The sequence below is a fragment of the Cryptomeria japonica genome, chromosome 9 (genome assembly GCF_030272615.1).
Source record: "Cryptomeria japonica chromosome 9, Sugi_1.0, whole genome shotgun sequence".
NCBI classification, from domain to species: domain Eukaryota; kingdom Viridiplantae; phylum Streptophyta; class Pinopsida; order Cupressales; family Cupressaceae; genus Cryptomeria; species Cryptomeria japonica.
Window position 1 is genome coordinate 613,016,636 of NC_081413.1, and position 22,513 is coordinate 613,039,148.

The window sequence follows — 22,513 nt, forward strand, 5'->3', positions numbered from 1 at the left end:
TACAATCTCGAAATCTTCCATCATCCCCCTTTCCCTCACCTTTTTTCTTTATGACTATAACAAAGAAGTTAAGCATTGATAGAAACCTAACTAAGGCAAGCTTAAATGCTTGTAAATAACATTACCCATATTTGAAGTATTAACTCGCTCACTCACTATATAGCTTTACCTATGTTTAGGCTACATGATCTAATTCAAATTACTTGCCGCACTATCATCTTTGCACTACAATGGATCGAATTTATCTGAAAGCAATATGTATATATCTTTTCAATACAAGAAGATTACAAAACATATCTGCACCATACACCTAAGTGTTCCCCTAGTTTTTTTTGATAAGGCATCCATTGCAACTATAGACCATAGACACCAAGGGGCCAGTACGTGAATCAATTCAAATTATGCAACTAGCGAGAGCGCAGCGCCAAAAAGACAACAAAATCACATATATAATAAATGTCTTAGAAACCCTAAATCTACCGTAAACCCTAAATGGTTAAACGAGAAGATGGCATCTTCAATTGCTCTGAGGAGCAGCGCCATTCTGATTTCACATTCATCAAATATCCCTTCCTATATCCCATCACATTTGAGAAGCTTTCGGCTATGGAGTCCGCGGTACGGGGTTTCTCATATCAAAACCCTAACCCTAAACCTACTGTGTTCATGTTCCTCTACTCCCCTTACCAGTACTCCCGCTTCTCCATCAGAAGAAGAAAGCGGTGAGCGTGCCCTCCAAGCTGCTGTGGAGGCGTTGGACATTCGCGTGGGACGCATTCAAAAAGTATGGAGACACCCAGAAGCAGATTCTTTGTACGTGGAGGAAGTAGATATGGGCGAGCCAGAGCCCCGCACCATTTGCAGTGGCCTCGTTAACTATATTCAACAAGACCACCTTCAGGTACATTATACTAACCCTGACCCTTAAAACGATTATTTCCTTTTACTGACAACCAAACTAAAATGTGTTTTAACTTACTACATTCTGGTAATTTCTCCAACTCTTTATGTATTTAAACCCTAATTTAGCCTAAGCTAGGGAGTTCCGTTAACAAACTGTATGATTATAGTGAAAGATAATCCAAATTAAAATTTCCTCACCCAGGACTTTTTAAATCTTACAATTCCGTTTGAGGAGAATTTTATGTGCTATTTTTTATGTATTTATCAATTAAGAGTTTAAAATGTTATTTCAGTTTGAAACAAATGCAAAGAGCAATTATTTTCCATGGTTTAAAAAAGAATTTATGCTGGTTATTTGATAAAGTTCCTGAAAAAACACTTGCCATCTATCTTATATCAATACTCAAGACACCCATCCTAGAGCAGAGGAAGAACCCACCCAGAAGTTTCCGAGAATGCAAGTACCCATTTTTGCAGGTGGGTCACTCCCGTGAGAGTCGTCCATTAAATCAATTGGTTATCCTGTTTGAAAGTTGCTAGCTATTTTCTTAAGAAAAGTGGTATAGAATACACCAGAGAATTCTTTAGATGAACCCGCCTCAGACACATAAAATAGTAAATGTCTCATGAATTCATGTTAAACTTATTTATTTACCTTTTAGCAGTTCATTATCTCTATGTTATTAGACACAACGACATAACCTACTGATGAAATCTTAAATTAAGTCATCTATACAAATCTGGAAAATTATATTTCTCCATTTAAATTTATTGTGAAAATTGGGGATATATAATAAAGGTCATGAATTTGGCATTTGACCAAAATGTGATGATATATGTTAAACCTTAAAGTTACTAATAATAATGTCAAGTGTCTTCAGTCAGCCATCATTGATCAAATATCATCTGGGTCATCAAAAAAGTCATATGTTGTGGTAAACTATAAGAAGCGCAAATAGTGCCACTTACTCTAGCATTGGCACTACCACTTTCTCTATCATTGGCACTACCATTTGCTCTAGCATTGGCACTAGCACTGTCAAGCTTACTAGGTGGCTCACAGTAATCATTAACATCGAGTGCAGCAAAGTGGGCAATGGAAGCATCCAAGTCTATGCTCTTTGGCCCGATATCCCACTTTCTTGTCTTCCCTTCTTTGCAGCCACTTTACTTGTGTAAGGAGCCACAATTTTGAATGCACAAACACCAAGTCCTCTACTTTTTTGTATTGTAGTCTATTGTGCTTTATTGAGTGGATGGAGTATTGCTTCAATTCCTCTGAGATGTAGATGAACTAGCAACCTATTAAAACAAAATTAGAGAGTTAAGAGTTACAAGATTATAAAATTTAAATTACAAAATTAAATATAAACAAAACTTAAATATAAAAGCTTTTTTTATAAGACTTATATTGCAAGAGGTTTAGGGTTTAGGCATTTATGACCATTAATCATATACTTGTCCCAAAGAGCATGAAGACCACAACCACTGGAGCATGCAAAACCCACAAACTTAGTCCGCATTGCATGTTGCATGACATGATCAGCGAAGAGTCTACGGAGTGCTGCCTTGTACACTTGAGCAACTTCAAGATCTCTATATGTGGCAATTCTTGTGGCAACAAAAAGGAGTTGATAAGTATAATATTTGGGACTCAATGCAAAGGCAAGAAGATGCACAAAATCATTTTGTACCCTTGAGTTGAGAACTATAATATTTGGTGTAGTTCTTTGAAGAAGTTTTCTTCAAGATCTTGCTCATTTAAATTTATGATGACTTTCATCTTCTCTATTGTTGAGTTGATGACATCATATACCTCACCCAAAACAAGACCTATCCATGTTTGCATGATGGATCATGCTGAATATGGGCTTAGTGAAAGTGAGGTGATACTCAACATGATCCCACCAAATGTCATCTAGGATCATTTGCTTAATTTTTATTGCCCTTGTAGTGTTAGATTGCCTTTATATGGTCTTAATTTGGGCTGATTACCATGTTAGGAAATGCTTCATGAACCTTCACAAGTCGACTTATCACAATTGAAATAAAAATAAAAATAAAAATAAATTAAATTTATAAAAATTAGAATTAAAGTCAAATTAAAAAGTTTACTAAAATGAAACATATTTATTATTTGACTTACCTTCAACAACTTCAATCTCAAGAATGTTCTAAAATTTCTCTGTGACATATGGTTGTTGGTAATGAACATTTGGATATCTTTGGCCTCAACATACACTTGTTTGATCAAATCAATTTTGGTGTCTTTTTTTTGTTGCATTAGGTTGAGGGAGTGGACATAATGAGGTGTCCAAAAAATGTGTGAGTAATGTTCCTCAACTAACAACCCAACAATCCTACCCTACAGTTTTTGGCACTGTCTGTTATAACTTGCACAACATTTCAAGGGCCCACTTTCTCGAAGTCATGAAAAGAATGTTAGCAATAAATGCACCATGTTTCACCTTTCCTTCGCAATCCATTGCTTTCAAAACATTGCTGCTTTAGGGGATATTGCAATAATATTGATCAATTGCCAATTTTTTGCATTTTTTCCAGCCATTATAAATGATGGACACCCCTTTTCAATCCACGAATATCTTATGGTTTTCAAGGAGTCCTCTACAAATTTCACCTCTTTGTCCAACAAGGTGTTATGCACCTTTTCAAAACCTGGGCCCTTGTAGTCTTTTGGAGCCTCATTAATTGATTTCACCATTTTTTGCCAATATGGTGAGTGAACATTGAATGCCAATCCATTCACATAGACACATCTTGTTATGTCTTGATTGATAATCTCTTTTGACTCATTATGATATGCCTTTTTCAACAATTGCCTTTTTAAAATTTGGGCCTTTGTAGTCTTTTGGAGCCTCATTAATTGTTTTCACTATTTTTTGCCAATATGGTGAGTGAATAACATTGAATGCCAATCCATTCACATAAACTATGTTTTGAATCTTGATCTATAATCTCTCTAGACTTGTTATGATAAGCCTTTTCCAACGGTCACTTTGATTTCTTATGTGTAGAGGCTACTGGTTCTTTAGATATGGACAAAAATGGATGGCTCTTTGTAGGTTCAAAATAAGATGCTTTGGAGGGGGCATAGTTGTGACGTTTTCACACATCACCCCATTGCAAATGGGGACCTCCTACTTTTTAGGTCCTCTTGGTCATTTGGTTTTGGTTCTTTGGGTCGTTTTGCAGTAGTCCTTTCGGTTTGCATGTGTTTTGGGGTGAATTTGATCAAGTTTGCAAGTTGTTTGAGTAAATTTGGCTAAGTTTGGAACCTGTTTTGCCTATTTTAGGGTTTTTCCTTTTAGACTTAGATTTGAGAACTTTTCCTTAGGGTTTTGGAAAAACTGAGCATTGCATTGGTATCGGGACCCTTCAAGGAATCTACTAGTGAAATTTGAGTGAATTTTGAGCAACTTTCTATTTTTAGAAAATTCTTATTTTTAAGGGATTTCACTGCCTGACTGTGCAAAAAATCTTCATGCCTTGGTCAAAATATTGGTCATTTTGAATTTATTTGGCTCTCTGTCCCATGTTTTAGGCTTAGGGTTTATGTCATCCGGTTGAGTCTCATGGTTAAAAAAGCCCTAAACATGTTATAATCTTGCATTACTTTTTTCATTAAGTCCAAGGGTTTTAATACCATTGGTGGGGCCATTTTATTTTCTAGGCTAAAGTTGTTTTCGGCTGGCCCCTTGTATTTTTTCTTAAGTTTGCGCGTTAATATTTCCCTATGGTCGTCCCCCCCGCCTTGTTTCTCAACGTTATGTTTAACATTATCATCTAGCGGCTAAGTCGTAGGCGGGTCCCCTTGTGGTTAACCTCAACGGTTTATTAAGCTGACGTTTAGACCTTTGAAACACTTTGTTGTTACCGGTTCCTTGCGGATAAGTGCGAACTACTAAAAGCTTTCTCATCTGCACGTGCCTAATTTCGACGACGATGTTTTTAATCAATGCAGAAAGGTGCTCGATGTTTAACTTGCTAAGATTGGTGGTCATCGTAGCAACTAGGTAAATAGCAAACAGATCCAACAACCCTTGCAACCTTGCGGTCGAAGATGCACGAAGGATAAGGACCGCAACATCACAAGATGATGCCACGTGTCCAAGGCGGGTCGAGGTGAGCTGATGGTGGGCCGTTGATCAAGATGAAGTGGATGGTGAGCTGGAGGTGCTACGTCATACATTTGACGCGTCCACTTGCCACATATGATGGTCAATGTCAGATTGACCAATGTAAATCGTGTGATGCACCAACATGGAGAAGATCAACGGTCCTGTTTCAAACTTAATTCAAATGCAAATTGGAGCCGTTTCTTCGCTCGTGCGAGTAGTAATGGCGGATGGGACGGTGACTTCATTCCAGAACGATAACAAAAACATTTTTTGAGCCATTTCCGACTTTCAAAGCAATTCAGAGGTGATCGGAAGGTGAATCTTGAATTGGAGAAGATTGGAACAAGTTCTTCCAGTGCAAAATTAGGGTTCGTCTGGTGCATACAAAGCCGTAAGTTGCTCAATCTTTCTTCTGTGTTTTCAAAGTGGTTGAAGTGCGAATTGTGTGAAAATTATAGGGAAAAGATTGTAAATTGCTATAGGTTTTAGAATTTGGCATAAAGAAGTGAGAATTCGTACATTTTTGTGTTGTAGTTGATATTCTCGTGTTAAGCCCTAGTTTTCTTCTTCCCTTTGTGGGTAATTGATAAGAAACCCTAGTCTAGTAAGATGGCTCCCCTGCGAAACCACTCAGGACAAATAGAATATTTGAAGAGAAACCTTTTTGATGATTTTCTTGATCGATTAAAGCCCTCAACTAATGATAGATATCAAGGGCAGAGACTTGGTTAGGGCAAAACCCTAGGATAAGGGTTAACTAATAAAGCATACCACATTGCAGATGCTAGGGTATCGATGAGTGGGGTAGAAATGTTCAAATTGTGGTATGGACAAAGAAATTTGCAATCCCCATTTTCAAGTGCTTGGCAATATGACTTGGGCAAGTTGGTAGTGCCGAATGTATTCATGGATGTCGACCTTTTGAATGCTGTTGCAGACAAGTATGACCCTGTTTCAAGGGTTATAAGGGGAAATGAGGGAGAGATTTTGTTGATGATCAAGAGGGAGGAATTCCAAGAGATTTTTAATTTATATGAACCTTCTGCTACCCTGGTACATATAGATTTGGATGAGTTGAAGGCAGAATATTATAGGATGAAGGATTTCATCAGAACTAGCCTCCTTCCAACTCATTTGGCAAAAGCAGGAGAGACAACTTACCATATTGGCTCTAGTTCATAGGAGCTTTTTCCCATTGGTGCTTTTGCCACTTATTTTCAGGCCACCTTCTTCTCTCTGTGTCAGATCTTAGGATTCAATCCTATTACAGTCATGCCACCTGATTTTGTGTATATGGCTATACAAATTCAGCATCCAAATTTTACAATGATCTTTGACTTTGCCCCATACCTTGAAGAGAAGATTCATGAGGGGTTGCAAGATGTCAAGAGTGGTGTATTTGGCACTCATTTCTATTGGTATTCCTTGCTAATGCACATGTTCCTATATAGAAATGCAGATTACTTTGAGGGCACCATGAATCTCAGAAGAACAATTGGCAACAATGAGGTGCCAGTGCAGCTTTGGAGCATGGATATGTCTTGGGACAGGCAAGAGGCCAGTTTTGTGAGGTTTGACAATAATTTTGCTTCTAGATTGAGGCAAAGATTAACAGTGAATCCACCAAGGATTCCCACACAGTTGCATGATTTAATAAGACCTAAAGAGAGGCTGCCACTTTTGAGAATTGAGCACAATTGGGGGGACGTTATCCCTTATCCTGTCAGTACAATAATTAGAGTTTATGGCTTCCTCGGTGAGCCACATGTATTACCTTTCAATGTTCCTTTAAGATTGGGTTTTGCTGAAGTGATGTGGCAAATAGTGTGCATACATGATAAGGAGTTGAAGGGGAGAGGCAAAGGAACTATTTTCCCTGATTATACTGTTATTTCATAGTTTGTGATTATTAAAGGGGGATATGTGCATTTTGACAAGCTTTTTGCACCATATCATTTAGGGGTCAGCCTAGCCAGACATAGTGACCCTGAAGGGTTTTACTACTTCAGGGCAAGAATTAAAGGAGGTCCAGTGCCCCATGAGCATAACTTCCCGGAGGATATAATAAGGAATGAGTTTGACTTCATGACTCGGGATTGGAGGAAGGAGAAATGGATAGTTAGGAAGCTATGGGCTATAGTGTAGAGAATAGATCCAAGCTATGATCCATTGAGAGATTTCACTCCACTTTGTGCCAAAGTTGATTGTGTAATGAATAACTTTGATGAATTAATTCTTGCATTGAAGGAAAAGAGGACTAGACTTGAAGAAGTCCATGGCCAATAGGTTGAGAGAAGAAATTTACAACGGCCTACACCCATAACACTAGAAGAGGCAGCCTTGTTTCATCAAATGAGAATGAAACCACCAGGCCCACGACCTCCTCCACCTCAAAGAATAGATGGGCTGGAAGAAGGCAAACCTAGTTATGAGCCTCCTCCAAAGGATAGTGTTGTTATAAAGAGGGTAAGAAAAGAGACAAGTAGTGAAGAGGAAAGTAGCAGTGACATCGAAGAGTTGATGAGGAGAAAAGGAAAGAAAATAATGAAGAGAGAACCACCCCCAAAAGTACAAGCAAAACCTTGTAAGGGGGTCAAAATCATTGATCTTGAAGAATCAAACAAGAGTCCCTCACCACCACATGTGCCCCTTTCACCTTCAAGGCAGGTTGAAGAACAAGCAGTGGAACAACACATGGAAGAACAACAAGAGGAGGATACTATTGTAGTGACAAATGCAGATATGCAGATTGGTATCCCTCTTGTGCCACCAATATTAGAATTGGACCTCACTCCTTTAGAGATAGAGCCTTCAAAGATGTAAGAAAAGAGGCATGTGATAAATTTATTGAGGATGAGGCTTTTGTGAGAAGCTTGACTTTCTTGCAATTTGCTTGGAAAATGAAAATAGAGGAATACAAAAGGAGAAGTGCTGAGAGAAAGGCCCAAAGGCCAGATAGGTCTGACCAAGAAAATCAAGAAGAAGTCAAGAATGAGGTGATGGAAGAATTCAAAAGAATCGCTGTAGATGAAGGCAAGATCATCATAAATTAGGCCGGGGTCTTAATTCTACGAGAGTGGGATATAGCAGATGTAGTGGCTTTTGATGCCATTAGGAAATCAAAAGAGCGACAATTCAATTCAGAGGAAGAAGCAAGCTTAGCATTGAAAGGATCGGAATTTGCAAATGATTATGCAACCTTGGCAATATGGGCATTAGAGAAGGTGCTTAGAAGGCCTGATATTAGTGATATAAATCTAACCTTGAGGGGAAGCCTCATCATAAAAAGAGCCTTTGATACATCAAATGTTGAGGTCTCATAGTTAACTGTTGATGTGGTCAAATTGGCCCATGAAACTTCTAAGAGGGAGGCCATGGAAAAAGAGGAACTTATGAAGAAGTTTGAAAAGCTTTTCAATGAATATAATGTAGTTTAAAAGAGACGTGTGGAGCTGCAAACTAGAGTTCAACTTCTTGAGCAGGGACAGATAGGAGCATCCCCTTCCGCTCCTACAATTGTATCAGAACCATCAACATCTAGGTCTCCACCTGTCACCCATGTAGATGAAGTAGTTCAATTTGACAACGAGACTGCTATCCAAGCATATCATTAGTGCCATATGTTGATGAAGAACCTACTAGATCAACTGATCCAACAAGAGCCCAACTTTTGGAGAAGGTCACTGAGTTGGAGAATAAACTAAAGGAGTCAGAGGATCAGTTTGCCTCCAAGCAAAAGAGAGGTAGTTAGCTCAGTGCTAACTCATTTGAATGAGAAGGTGGATAGTAGGTTAAATAGCATTCATTCTTTATATTCTTTATTATTTTATGCTATTCAAAAATTTGACAGAGACAAGGAAGTGGCAATCCCTTTGTTTACAAAATGGTGACAAAGGGGAAATGAACTTAGAATAATGTCAATGGCTTCCAAATATCATGCTGAGAGGCCACCTACACTTCAACCAACCCATTTGTTGGTGAAGTCAATGCAAGAAGCCCAGATTCTGCCAGAAAGTATAGAAAGAAAGATAAGGGAGTTGATGAAGAACTTCAGTGAGTTGAATGAAACACTTGAGGGGTTGGATACTGACATGCTGGAGGACAACATGGGCAAAATAATATGTACAGGGACATTCTTTGAGTCTTTTGAAAGAGAGGCAAATTAGGTAGCGGTTAAATATACTCCATATATGGCAAAGGCTGATGAGGTCATGAATTTTAGATGGCCATTTGATGAAGAATATGGCGAATGGAGTAACAACTACTTGAAGGAGTAAGGATTGCAAACAGTTAGTTAGCTAACTAATTGATGTGACATTCTGGCAGGCAGTTTGGTCTTCTAGAAGCAGTTACCTTTTTGAGCACGAACAACAGCAAGGTGGGCCCATATCAGATCTTCATCGACAACAACAAAAGGGATAAAGTGCATGGAATGTCTTTTTGAAGCAACTAGAGATATTGGTCTTGGTTGTGACATTCCATAAAGGGAATATTTTTGTAACAAGATGTCGCATGTTATCCAATTGTCTTGTGACATGTGTTATCTCTAGCCCGTAGCTTGTTTGCTCCCTTGTTTCTATAAAAGAGAATTCAAGGCCAAGAGACAGGGTTCTGGTATTGGTTTTGAGTTTTGCTAAGTCAGAGTCATAGGTTCCTCTAGCAGGTTTTAAGTGAAAATGAGCAAATTGTAAAGATTTTGAAGAGCAATAGATAAGAGTCGTGTCAAGTTTTTTGTAGGTTTTTGAAGGAGTTATATGTAAATTGTTTTATGATAGAAATATCATATTTAGTCAATAGAAATACAATTCTGATCTATTTCTCTTCGTTGTACAATTCTATCATCTTTTGAATGAAATATAATCAAGGGTTTCTTTCATTCAGTGCATTGTTGTGATGTATGTAATTTGTGTTTATGCTTTGATCTAAGGGATCAATTAAATGCTAAAACAAGATTGCAAAATGGTAGGGCTTGTTCAGGGATTTGATAAGTAGTTTGGGTTGGGATTGCAGATAAGAAATATTGTAAGGCAATATTATCTTAGATTTGAATGCTATTAGATAGAATTCTATTATAATTCATTTTATGTCTTCTGAATTCAAGCACCCAATGGAATAAGGCATTGGTTATTAGCTTGTTTTGGTCTTTACAGTCAGTTTTATCCTTAGTTCATCTGTATTTGCTATAAATTGTTGATTATTAGAACACATTTCACTTCATGTCTGTTATTATTTGTTTTCTCAATCTCATGCTCCAATAGGTTGAGGATCATTGAAGAATTCGCCATTGTTGAGCATTCTCCCTCTTTGATGAGCATTCTCCCTCTTTGATGAGCTTGTATATGGGATTAACTGCTTTGTTTTAGTGTGATGTGAGTATGGCGCAGAGATCATAAATTCACTAAGGGATCACCCTCTCGGGTTTTGCTGAGCCCAAAGTGTAGAAGGATCTGTTGAATCCTTGTCATAGTTGGTCCAAGTTCTAGAGGATATTGATAGTTGGAGTTGGCTTCTCCATAGATATTTGAAGAATCAACTTGGTTCTGCCTGTTGCAGTGTAAACCCTTTGGGGAACCAACAATGCTTACTATTTTTAGTAAGTCTATTCTTGGCAGGTTTATCATAAGCATTCATGGCATTGAAGATTGAACATTCTTGAATACTTGTCTAAATTCGGAAACTTTGAAAAGTAGGCTTCTGAGCAAAAAATGGCTAAGTGTGGAAATCATTCCAAAAATGGAAATTTGAAGTCAAGGAATTTTCCTTCCAAAGAAAATTCCTCCACGGGGTCATTCCAGTGCCCAAGATTGAAGGTTGAATTCCAAGGCTTGGAAATTTGAAGTCAAGGAATTTTCCTTCCGAAGAAAATTCTTCCACAGGGTCATTCGAGCGCCCAAGATTGAAGGTTGAATTCCAAGGGGTGGAAATTTGAAGTCAAGGAATTTTCCTTTCAAAGAAAATTCCTCCACATGGTCATTCTAGTGCCCAAGATTGAAGGTTGAATTCCAAGGCATGGAAATCTGAATTGAAGGAATTTTCCTTCTGAAGTAAATTCCTCCATTGGGTCATTCCAACGTCCAAGATTGAAGGTTGAGTTCCAAGGCATGGAAATATGAAGTCAAGGAAGAAGAAAATTCCTCCACAGGGTTATTCCAACGCCCAAGATTGAAGGTTGAATTCCAAGGCATGGGAATTTGAAGTCAAGGAATTTTCCTTCAGAAGAAAATTCCTCCACAGGGTCATTCCTGTGCCCAAGATTGAAGGTTAAATTTAAGGCATGGAAATTTGAAGTCTTGAAGAAAATTCTTCCACAGGGTCATTCCAGCGCCCAAGATTGAAGGTTGAATTCCAAGGCATGGAAATTTGAAAATTCCTCCATAGGGTCATTCCAGCGCAAGATTGAAGGTTGAATTCCAAGGCATGGAAATTTGAAGTCAAGGAATTTCCCTTCGAAAAATTCCTCCACAGGGTCATTCCGATGCCCAAGATTGAAGTCAAGGAATTTCCCTTCGAAAGAAAATTCCTCCACAAGGTCATTCCAGCGTCCAAGATTGAAGGTTGAATTCCAAGGCATGGAAATTTGAAGTCAAGAAAAGAAAATTCCTCCACAGGGTTATTATAGTGCTCAAGATTGAAGGTTGAATTCCAAGGCATGGAAATTTGAAGTCGTGGATAAGAATGAAAAAGGAAAATTCCCTCTGGAAAAAATTAAAAAAAAACCTCGTATAGGCATGAAAATTCGTCCAAATTTCGAGGCGATGACAAAATTGGCCAAGGGAGAGAATTTTCCCTCTCTTGGACCTTGAAACTCAAATTTGAAAAAATTCCTAAAAAAATAGGAAATGTGGAAAATTGATCAAAAATATCCTTCAAGACAAGATGAACTCAAAAACACAAAAAAATTCCTCCAGGATAGAAAATTGACAAAATTGGCCAAGGGAGAGAATTTTCCCCCTCTTGGACCTCAAAACTCAAATTTGAAAAAATTCCTAAAAAAATAGGAAATGTGGAAAATTGATCAAAAATATCCTTCAGGACAAGATGAACTCAAAAACACGAAAAGAATCCTTCAAGATAGAAAATTCTCTCTCTAGGACTTTCTCTCTCCAAAATTTCCAAGCATTCGGGAATTCTTCAAAAGTGAAAAGATTGTTCCAAGGCAGGAAAATCTTCAAAAGTATCTTTTGTGAATCTGGGATTGAAAGATTCTTTTAAAGGATGAATTGCCGACAAGCAAGGAGAATATTCCGCATTAATGAAGCACAACCCGAAAAATTATGAAGTGCCTATGACGGCGGAATCCATTTGCATGGTGAGAATCTTTTGGTGCATTCATGGTAGGAATATTTGACCAAGTGGCAGTTGGGTCAATGCATGCTGAAGTAATGGAACATCTTTTGCATGTAGTTGTCGTGTTTAGGAGATGATGGAGCATTTATGACACATTGGGTAAATTTGAAAGAAAAATGCACAATGGATGTTATTTTTGGTAGGAATGTAATTTTGATAATGGACATGATGGGTCATTAATGTTTATTCCCACCTTGTTGCATTATATGTGGGAATCTTTTAGGGCAAACCTTAAATAGTGTTTTGCATTTAATCAAGGCTTGATGCCTATATAAAGGGGTGGCCCCCTCATTTGTAAAACAAGTGATATTTGATTGAAATTGTTGCGATAAGTTTTTGAGATAATAACAGTGATGCATTGTTCTCTAATGGTGTTCACTTAAGTTATATTTCATAACTTGCATAGTTTCACCTTCACTTAGAGTAGAAGTAGAGCGGTGCTTTAATTTCAATGGATTGCAATCTTAGATACAATTGAACATTGATCAAGAGAGAGTAAATTGACCGTTGGGCAACTTTATTTTGTGTTAGGCGCTGTCATAAAAAACACGTCAATAACGTGCCAATGCTTTCATCTAGAAGGACTTTATAATTTGGGCTTGGTTCTCTTGGACAAAATTTGATGATTTGTCTAGTGATCCTACACAAATGGCCTTTCACTTGATTGTATGAGCTCGAATATCTAACTTAACAATGTTTATAAATCCAAATATAAACCTCCACCACCTAGAAGTTGTACCCTTACAATACATTTCCAAAGGGGAGAGTTTGGGTCTGTTTTAAAGCAGGGTTGATTCACGATGCTAGAAACAATTTCTATTGTAATACTTTAGACAACAATTTTAATAAACAACACATTCAAAACAAACCAAAAGGAAAAAACTTCAAAACAAACAAGAGAGTTTAGGTTAATTTTTTTTTTTTTTTCAAAAAAACCTACCTCTACTGAAGAAATTGATCTCCTTGAAACACTTGCAAATGCATAGGAATAGCACAACTACTTGCGTGGAGCATTCAACGATCAATCTTCAACTCCATTCATGCAATGGCAAGCAAGAAAATAAGTTCAGCAATGGAGGAAATTATTTTTGTTTTTTCATTTACAATATGAAAATGAGATATGCTTTGCCTTTTAGATGTTTTGTATGTCAAAAATTAGGGCTGGGTTGCAAAATTAGCTTTTTACATTAAAAAAGTAAAAAAAGAATTGAAAAAAATGGTTGTCTCACCTAAATCTGTGGAAACACATTTTGGGTATTTAAATTCGTCTCGGGTTTGGCAGGGCTGGACCCATAGGTTGGGTTTGGAACCTTGTCTGGACCCATAGCAGACATGACTTGCGAATCGGGTTCGAATTGGTTGGGGACCTGTTGTGACGTTTTCACACATCGCCCCATTGCAAATGGGGACCCCCTACTTTTTAGGCCCTCCCGGTCTTTTCGCAGCAGTCTCGTCAGTCTCTCTGCTTTGCAAGTGTTTGGGGGTCATATTGATTAAGTCTGCTTTTCGTTTGAGCAAATTTGGTTAAGTCTAGGACTCGTTTTGTTAATTTTAGGGTTTCTGCCTTCTGTCCTAGATTTTAGGGGTTTCTTTTAGGGTTTTGGAAAAACTGAACTTAGAAATGGAATCAGGACTATTCAAGGAACCTCCCAGTAAAATTTGAGTGAATTCTGAGAGCATACTATTTTTAGTAAGTTTCACTGCCTCTTGGATTGGTCTAATTTTGCCAAAAATCAAACTTACTATTTTTAGTAATTTCTATTTTTAGCAAGTGCTTTTCTGACCGATTTTGCCCAAACCTTGACATTTTGAAACACTTACTATTTGGGAAATTCTATTTTTGGCAGGATCTCCATAGGAAAACATTGAAAGCTGAATATCTCTGAAGATGCTGAAGACTGAACGTTCTTGAAGACCATTTCTAAATCCAGAAGAGTCAAAAGGCAGACAAGTTGGATCAAAAAATGGTTAAGTTTGGAACTCCTATTCCAGAAGAGGAAAGCATGCAAAATCATCCATGTTTGGAAATTCACATCAATCCACCAATGTCATCTTGATCCGAAAATGGCCTGAAATTTGACTAAGTCTGAAAATTTGAAAGATCTTCCAAAATCCAGAATTTGCATTATGATTCCTAGGGACTTGAAACCACTTTCAAACATCTTGACAATATATATGAAATATAACTTAAAGTATAAGAAAGGAAAAAGACATATTGAAGATGCCCACTTATATACTTAAATGTTATATTTCATATATATACATGTCCTGAATTGGTAGAAAACATCAAATTCCTCCTTCATGGCCAAAATCCCCCCAAGCACTCAGCAGGGCGCCAAAACAGAGGTCTCATGGAGGATTCACAAATTGATGAATTCCTCCTCCACGGCAAAATTCTGCTCCAGGCCAAGGATAGGTGCCAAAATGGATGTCTCATGGAGGATTCACAAATTGACAAAATTCCTCCTCCAGTGCAAAATTTGCCCAAGCACTCAACAAGGCGCCAAAACAAAGGTCTCATGGAGGATTCACAAATTGATGAATTCCTCTTCCACAACAAAATTCCGCCCCAGGCCAAGCACAGGCGCCAAAATGGATGTCTCATGGAGGATCCACAAATTGACAAAATTCCTCCTTCGGTGCAAAATTCCGCCCAACACTTGGGTAGGGCGTTGAAGTAAAGAGGTCAAGGAGGGAAGGAAAAGTTGTGAATTCCTTCCTCAGGTGAAATACCACCCAAGCCATGATCAAGGCACCAAACAAGAGAGATGAAGGAAAATGAAAGAACAATGAAAATTCATGACCCAAGCAAATTAGCGCCCAAGCACAAGATGGGGCGCCAAATGCATGAAGGCATGGAAGATTGCTCAAACTCATGAATTCCTCCTCCATGGAGAATTTGCGCCCAAGGGTTCATTAAGGCGCCAAAACACACAAGGCGTGGAAGATGGAGAAAATTCAAGATTCCAGGGAATGGAGGGATCAACGCCTTGGCCAAGGAAAGGATGTTGAAATGGCTAAGTCAGGAAAAAAAAATCAAGGATGAAATGATGAATTCCACCATGAAGAGTGAATTTCACGCCTAAGTTGGAAAACTGAAAATTTGTTTTAGGCATGCGAAAATCCAGGTATCAAGGAAGGACATGGGAAGGATGAATTTCCTCCTATCAAAGTCAAAATTCTAGGCCTAGTTAGGAAGTCAAAATTTTTTTAAGGCATGGAAATAATGAAATCCCTTCACCAAGGTGAATTCCACGTTCCACGCCTAAGTTTGAAAGTCCGGGATGGAAATTTCCAAGGCAAAGGAGAATTTCGAGGGTCAAGGAGGAATGGAAATGCAGGAAATCCCCTCGGGAATGATTTTGAAAATCCTATTTTTAGACACCAAATCACATCCAAATATCAAAATTTTCATAGATTTGGATTCGTAGGAGAATTCTCTCCCTCCTGGACTTGAAACCCTAATTTGGAAATTTTCCTAAAAAATAGGAGATGGTGAAAATTGATGGAAAACCTTCTTCAAGCAAGGAAAGCTGAGGAGATTTCAAGAAAATTCTTCCTGAATCGAATTTTCCCTCTCCAACAACTCCTGATATGCAGGAGCGGATATACGATGCCGGGGTCCACTTGCATGGCGAGGATCTATTGAACACGTGGCAGTAGAGTGGCACATTCATTACCAGAATATTTGACCAAATGGCAACTCGGTCGTTGCATGTTGAATTTATGGCAGATTCCTTTTGCATGCAGCCGTCGCATGTGGAAATGATGGTGCATTTATGACATAATGGGGTGATTTTTGCATGGATGAATATTCAACGCATGTTGGGTGAATTTGAAAGAGGTGGTGCATTTAATGTGCACTGGATGCTATTTTGGGTACTTTTGAATTAATTGTATTTGGGCATGATGGGTTATTAATTGGAAATTCCCACCTTGTTGCATCTTGAGTGGAGAATCTTTTAGGGAAAACCCTAATTAGGGTTTTGCTTGTAATCATGGCTTGAGGCCTATATAAAGGGGTGACCCCCTCATTTGTAAAAGGAGGGGAGCTTTGTATGAAATTGTTGCGATAAGTTTTTGAGAAAATAATAGTGAAACATTGTTCTCTGATGGTGTCCACTTAAGTTATTTTTTCAAAACTTGCATGGTTTCACCTTCCTCGCTTAGAGTAGAATTTTATTTTCTCAGTTGTTAGATAAAGTGCTTGGATTTCAATAGAGAATGTAATGGTTTTTGATGAATTTCCATGGTTCATACTTTTTGCATCTTGCTGATTGTAAGTTGCAGCATAAAGTTAGCCAGAACCCCCAAATTTGTGCTAAGTTCGATTGTGAATGGTCGTTTGGATTGCGTCGTGTTGGGTATTCAAATGCACTTTCTCAATATGAAAATTCTTCAACATCCTCAGAAGATTGCACCGGTTCTTGCGGAGTTGTAGTTGATCTTGGCGAAGCAGAGCTTGGTTTATTTGGAATTTGTCCATCAAAGCACTATTCATTGTTATCACTGCCCTTAGGAGTAGATTTAGATCCTGCTAAACCCTTTTCCCCTTTATTTTCAATTCATTTTAGTCCGTTCGCACCCAATCCGATGATGGAGTTCCAGCCACAACAAAGAAATGAAAGAATGATGCAAACGTAAGGCCCCTTGGATTACCAACAATCACATCAGCCAACTGAGTCACGTCCGTAGCATAAAGGAACCTTGGAGTCGATTGTTTGAACTTCTTGCAATCTTAGCATGCAATCACACTTTGATCAAGAGAGAGTGAAGTGACCGTTAGACAACTTTATTTTGTGTTCGACGTTGTCATAAAAAACATGTCAACAGGACCCAGCTGCAGAATCCTATGAATCTGTAACATAGCCTTTGATTTGTCTCATCCATTCCACTTTTATGTCATGCTTGTTACTTGCCAAGGCTCTTGTATCTCAATCATCCTTCCCGATGAATGAAATAGGATGTATATCTAATTTTAGGGAAGTTGATGAATTCCATCTTGAAGGAGGGCTAGAACAGTGCATTTGGTGTGTGGTGGTTGCAGAAAAATATTTGCATATCTTTTGCATTGACAAAAACTTGTTTGATCCACCCAATTTTTTGATGGTCACAAGTGCATTGTTCATGGCATATTTGCAAGGGTTACAATGGATATGCTTGTGCACAGCATCAACTGATCTTTGGGTTGCCTTGGGAGACATGTGCTGCAATTGTTACAACTTGCACCATATTGTCAGGGCCAGTTATCTTCAATGGCATCTTTGAGAATTTGAAAATGGAGCTCCACATGCTTGTAGTTCCCAAATGACCAATTACCCTAAAGAGTCAAAATCCCTCTTTGTATGTGACAATTCTGTTGATCTGTGGATGGTGCCTAATGTATTGTCCACCACCCATCCATGCCAATGTTGCACCCATGTGAGACCCATTTGGCTTTCAATTCTTTCAATTCATCTGTATTGGAATAGTTCTTATATAAGATGGTAGTTTTCAATTTTTGATTCCTTCGGTCCATAGATTAGGCTCTGCTCATGCAACCATGGAATGGAATTGCACTAGCAAAGAAGAATTCACCAATGACATCTGTTGAGACATGGACCAGCTAGGACTCGAGCCTAGGACCTTCCATATGCTGCTGGAGTGCTCTACCACTGAGCTACTGGCCCCTCTTGGACCAGTCCATCGTCGGTCAGGGTGTGGCTAATTTCCAACACCAACACCCACCCTTAAGCCACACCTCTCGTGTGCTTGGGGCTCCTAGCCTGGACCTGGCTCTGATACCTTGTTGAGACATGAACCAGCTAGGACTCGAACCTAGGACCTTCCATATGCTGCTGGAGTGCTCTACCACTGAGCTACTGGCCCCTCTTGTACCAGTCCATCGTCGGTCCGGGTGTGGCTTATTTCCAACACCAACAACATCATTTGCCTCATCTCTAGGCTGTATGCTGAACTGAACATGTCCACCATCGAGTTTGGAACTGAACCCTTGTGGATGCTGAGGCAATATAAGTTGTGTAGATGGCACCATTATACAATTTGTTTATCTTAGTCTTTTCCATAAGCGAGAGCTCTTTTGCATGCCCCACCCCTTTACATAGATGTGCTGGAGGTGCACATTCACTCTAATAATGCTGCCGGAGCATTGAAGGAGGCAAAATTTTCATCACTATAGGGGACTCCCTTTTGAATTAACTGTTTTTTTCCTACATCCATTCTTGTTTCTAATTGTTGTAAAGGGGTCTTTTTATTGAATGGATCCACATGGTGTACTTTGACCACAACTTGGAAGGACAATGGAAATTTATCACTCTCAACTAGATTACCAGATTGAGTACTCTCTTCAGCTGGCCTTACCTCCCCTACTTCTGCTGTCAGTTTCAAGCTCCTCTTCATTGTCACTTGGGTGAAAGGAACTCATACAGTGCAAAAACTTATTCATTACTCCATAAAAGCCTTTCAAGGATACAAGACTCAATCTCTGCAGAAGGACTTTTCTTCCCTTTTTCTTTAGGCACAATGAGGTGCAAAAGTGAGCATGCGAAGGAATATTGAAAGTCTCCTATAACATTATTTTAGTAGTCCATTGTAACCAAAGAAAAAAAAAAGACTAGTTACTATCAAAAGGCTTCGTCTTCCCTGTTCCATGAGGGTACCCGTCCATGGAATTATAGTTTTCCCATTCCGCTGGAGCTTTCCACGGAACCAATCTTCAATTCTCTGCATTCTGCTGGAGTCTCTAAGCTTATTCTCTCCCCGTTCCACCTATGGTAGTGTCTATTGAGGCGATTGCAAACAAGTCCAGCTATCCCGGGGACCTGCAAGATGCTTTGGCCTGAATTCTATAATTCACATCCGACCGGGCTTGGATAACGGCACATCCACGGGAGAGAGAATGAAGGATCGGCCTATCCAACCACTGCAGCAGGAGATGGAGAGGAACCGGATCCATGAAAGAAAATGAATCCTGGACTGGAACTGGACGAAGGGAAGTTGGGACTATAAACTCTACTATATGTATCTTTGTGCCCGATCTCGCCCTACAAACTGGTGGACCTAGTTCCATCAGTCATTCGTCGAATGGATCGGCCCGATTAGGAAGGAAAAGTGCCCTTAGTCCCCCCTCCCTTCTCAAGCGACCTTACCTTTGGGAAGGATCAGGGAGCTCGGTGAAGGATGGCACGGAGGGGGTTCAAAGGATGGTGATTACGTCAGAGTGAGCACCGAGCCAGATAAGCAAGAGTAGATATATGAATGAAGATAGGACCGAGCCAGATAAGAGTTAGTTCTCTACCGAGCTGGAAATAGATCTCTATAAATCCGGGTGTCCGGGTTCAGTTGTTTGTTTGCTTCTCGGTTCAATGCCTCGACATCTTGTGGTTGCGGTGGTATATAGGGAGTGGTCCACATACGAGAGAGAGAAAAGGTCCGTATTCGATAAAGAAGTGGGTGTATTCAATTCAAGAAGATCCACCAGAGACCATGATACCGTTTCCCGTCCTCTTTATCTATGATTAAGTTACCTGTGACCGCAGGACACTAAGAGGCATAGTGACCAAACTTGTGGCACACAAAACACTTCACATGTTCCGGTTGGAAAACCAGATCCATACTCAGCAGCAGGGCCAACAGCAGACACAATGATTTTTCTTATTTCTTTCAGATTTCTTATTATTATAGGTTGCACCTTGTGCAGAAATAAGGGATGCTTGTTAGTTGCAATCCATTTCATGTTCAAAAACAGAAAAAACAATTTATGATATTTAGAGTTGGTCGTATTTAATGTGTATGGAAGCTAAAACAGCTTCATCAATAATGATGTATGAATTAAAAATGGGAAGAGGAATGATCAATGATCAATGGTAATGGGGAATATACAACAAAGAGTTGGTTTTGTTCCTCATCCATGCATTAAGGGTCAGGATATTTAGATTGTTTTATTCTTTTTTTAAAATGATTTTTTGGTCTTTTGTTGCTCATGAGGCATCCCTCAACTATCTGAGGGATGCAGGGCTTATCCTTGGATGTCTCCCCAAACAAAGGGGTGCCATCAAGTATATTTCTTTGAGCCCAGGCACCAGGGACAACATGGGTTGATTTGTGACACGTCTCTTTGCACCCCTTCTTATTTCTCTGTAAAGTAAAATTAGCTTTTTAAATCTCTACTTGTGACTAAATGTTTTACTCTTCTGAAGATACGTGCTATTAATTGTTTGGATGCCAGTTTTGAATATGGACTGTGTGCAGGACAAGAATGTGGTTGTTCTTGCCAATCTTAAGCCCCGGAATATGCGTGGAATCAAATCTAATGGGATGCTTATGGCAGCATCTGATGTGGCTCATGAAAATGTTGAACTTCTTATGCCTCCTGAAGGTTCTGTCCCTGGGGAGCGAATTTGGTTTGGCTCAGATGCAGAAGCAAACAGTCAGCCTGATGCTGCTTCACCAAATCAGGTATGTTGAGGATTATCATTTAAATAATTTTGATGGGTGGTGTGTTTTAGTGCACTGTATTCATTTATTCTGAATAGTACAAAGAGGTCTGCTAAAGAAATTACTAACACCTCCCTTTTGTAATTTGTTAACCAAACTAATCTTCATTTCACTATCTTCAAGCATTGTAAACAGAGTGCATATTAAATTAATTTGCTTACCATCTGTTAAATTCTTTCTGCTGAGTATTATTTGACATAATAATATAGGTTCAAAAGAAAAAGATCTGGGAAACTGTGCAGCCTCACCTTAAGACAACAGATAATTGTGTGGCTGTATTCAAAGATAGACCAATGCGAACATCTGCAGGCTTAGTGACTTGTAGTTCTTTGAAGAATGCTAACATTTCATGATCAGGCTATGATTCTAGCACTCATCGTAGGTTCCTTATCAGGCAACTGCTGCAATAACTTTGCTTCTGTGTTTTAGCCATCCATCATGTAGCCTACTATTTGGGAACCCTTAAGAGGAAAGAAGCGATGATTTAGCTTATATTTGAAAGGAAATGAAGAAATGTTTCATTTATGTCATTGAAAATATTGCTATGACATTGATTTGATTAAAAGGAGCCATCAAGGTTATTTCTTGGAGCAAGGGAAATGCCCTGTATTTCTGTATGCCAACTTGACTTAATTTTTTTGTAATAAATATCAAAAACGCAATTTGCGTTCCCCTGCTTTTTACTTATTGTTCTTTCTGAATACATGACTGGAGAGACCTACACATTTTAGTTACTGAGAGATGACTGAACATGGTAAAGGCCGCTTCTTAAAAGGATGCTTACAAATTGAAGTCCATACTTCTAGTTTGAATTAATAAGGTATTTGTAGTTGATAATGAGCACACATGGCAACATCAATTTGCATCTTTTTAAATCTGAAACAGCATTTTCATGCACTTGTATTGTAACATTTCTGGGTTTCAATGTATATCTTATTTCATCATTGTATTAAATTTGGGTTCTATGTCGGCATACAAATTTGAGACAGGAGAATCCAAAACTATGCAAGCTGTTTTATGTTGAATCCTGTATTTTAGCAGAAAATAATCATTTTCAACATCTCTATCAATGAATTATGGGTAAGTATGTAGAAGTGGTCGAAATGGGTAAAAATAATAACCATGCAACCAATATACTATTGAATTCCGGTAATTTATCAGAAATAATCATTTCCCAACTTTATATTAAGAAAGATCGAGGGTGCTATAATCTCATTTGGCTTGTCATTTCATTTATTCCTGTTGCGTACTGTGTTATGTTTGAGGATGTTTTTGGTTTTCCATTCTACGATGCTCTTGCAGCTGGCCGAGCTGTGGCATTTGGGTGTTTGCTCACAGTAAGCAAAATCAGCTGCATAAATTGAAGGGCTTTATACCAGCTCCTTTCTGCTAAGCTATGCAGTTAGGATTGAAAAAGCCCAACATTAATTTTCTTTTCTGTTGATTGCTGTTTTGCATGATGCTTCGATTCTGTTATTTCTTAACAATTTATTAGGTATTTGGGCATTTTTTTAGCAAATCGCTTTTTTTTTGTACCCATTTTGGTAGAGTCAATAAGAATAGAATGACATTGGCATGTGTAAAGCCAAATTTCACAACGTTGCTAGCATCCTCCACGATAGACATGC

General features: G+C 38.7%; 1 protein-coding gene across 1 annotated transcript; it reads left to right on the top strand.

Annotated features, from left to right (window-relative positions):
* Positions 1-224: 224 nt before the first annotated feature.
* LOC131042824 (uncharacterized) lies at positions 225-21,568 on the top strand. Its single transcript, XM_057976140.2, has 3 exons — positions 225-901; positions 20,640-20,846; positions 21,095-21,568. Exons 1-3 carry the CDS (start codon positions 509-511, stop codon positions 21,236-21,238), a joined length of 744 nt encoding a protein of 247 aa, XP_057832123.2. The 5' UTR covers positions 225-508; the 3' UTR covers positions 21,239-21,568.
* The last annotated feature ends 945 nt before the right edge of the window (positions 21,569-22,513 follow it).

Bases quoted from the DNA above. Each gene is read 5' to 3' on its own strand.
- LOC131042824 (XM_057976140.2), top strand. From the start codon at position 509: ATGGCATCTTCAATTGCTCTGAGGAGCAGCGCCATTCTGATTTCACAT. The intron at 902-20,639 runs GTACATTATACT...GACTGTGTGCAG, and splicing joins TTCAACAAGACCACCTTCAG to GACAAGAATGTGGTTGTTCT. The intron at 20,847-21,094 runs GTATGTTGAGGA...ATAATAATATAG, and splicing joins ATGCTGCTTCACCAAATCAG to GTTCAAAAGAAAAAGATCTG.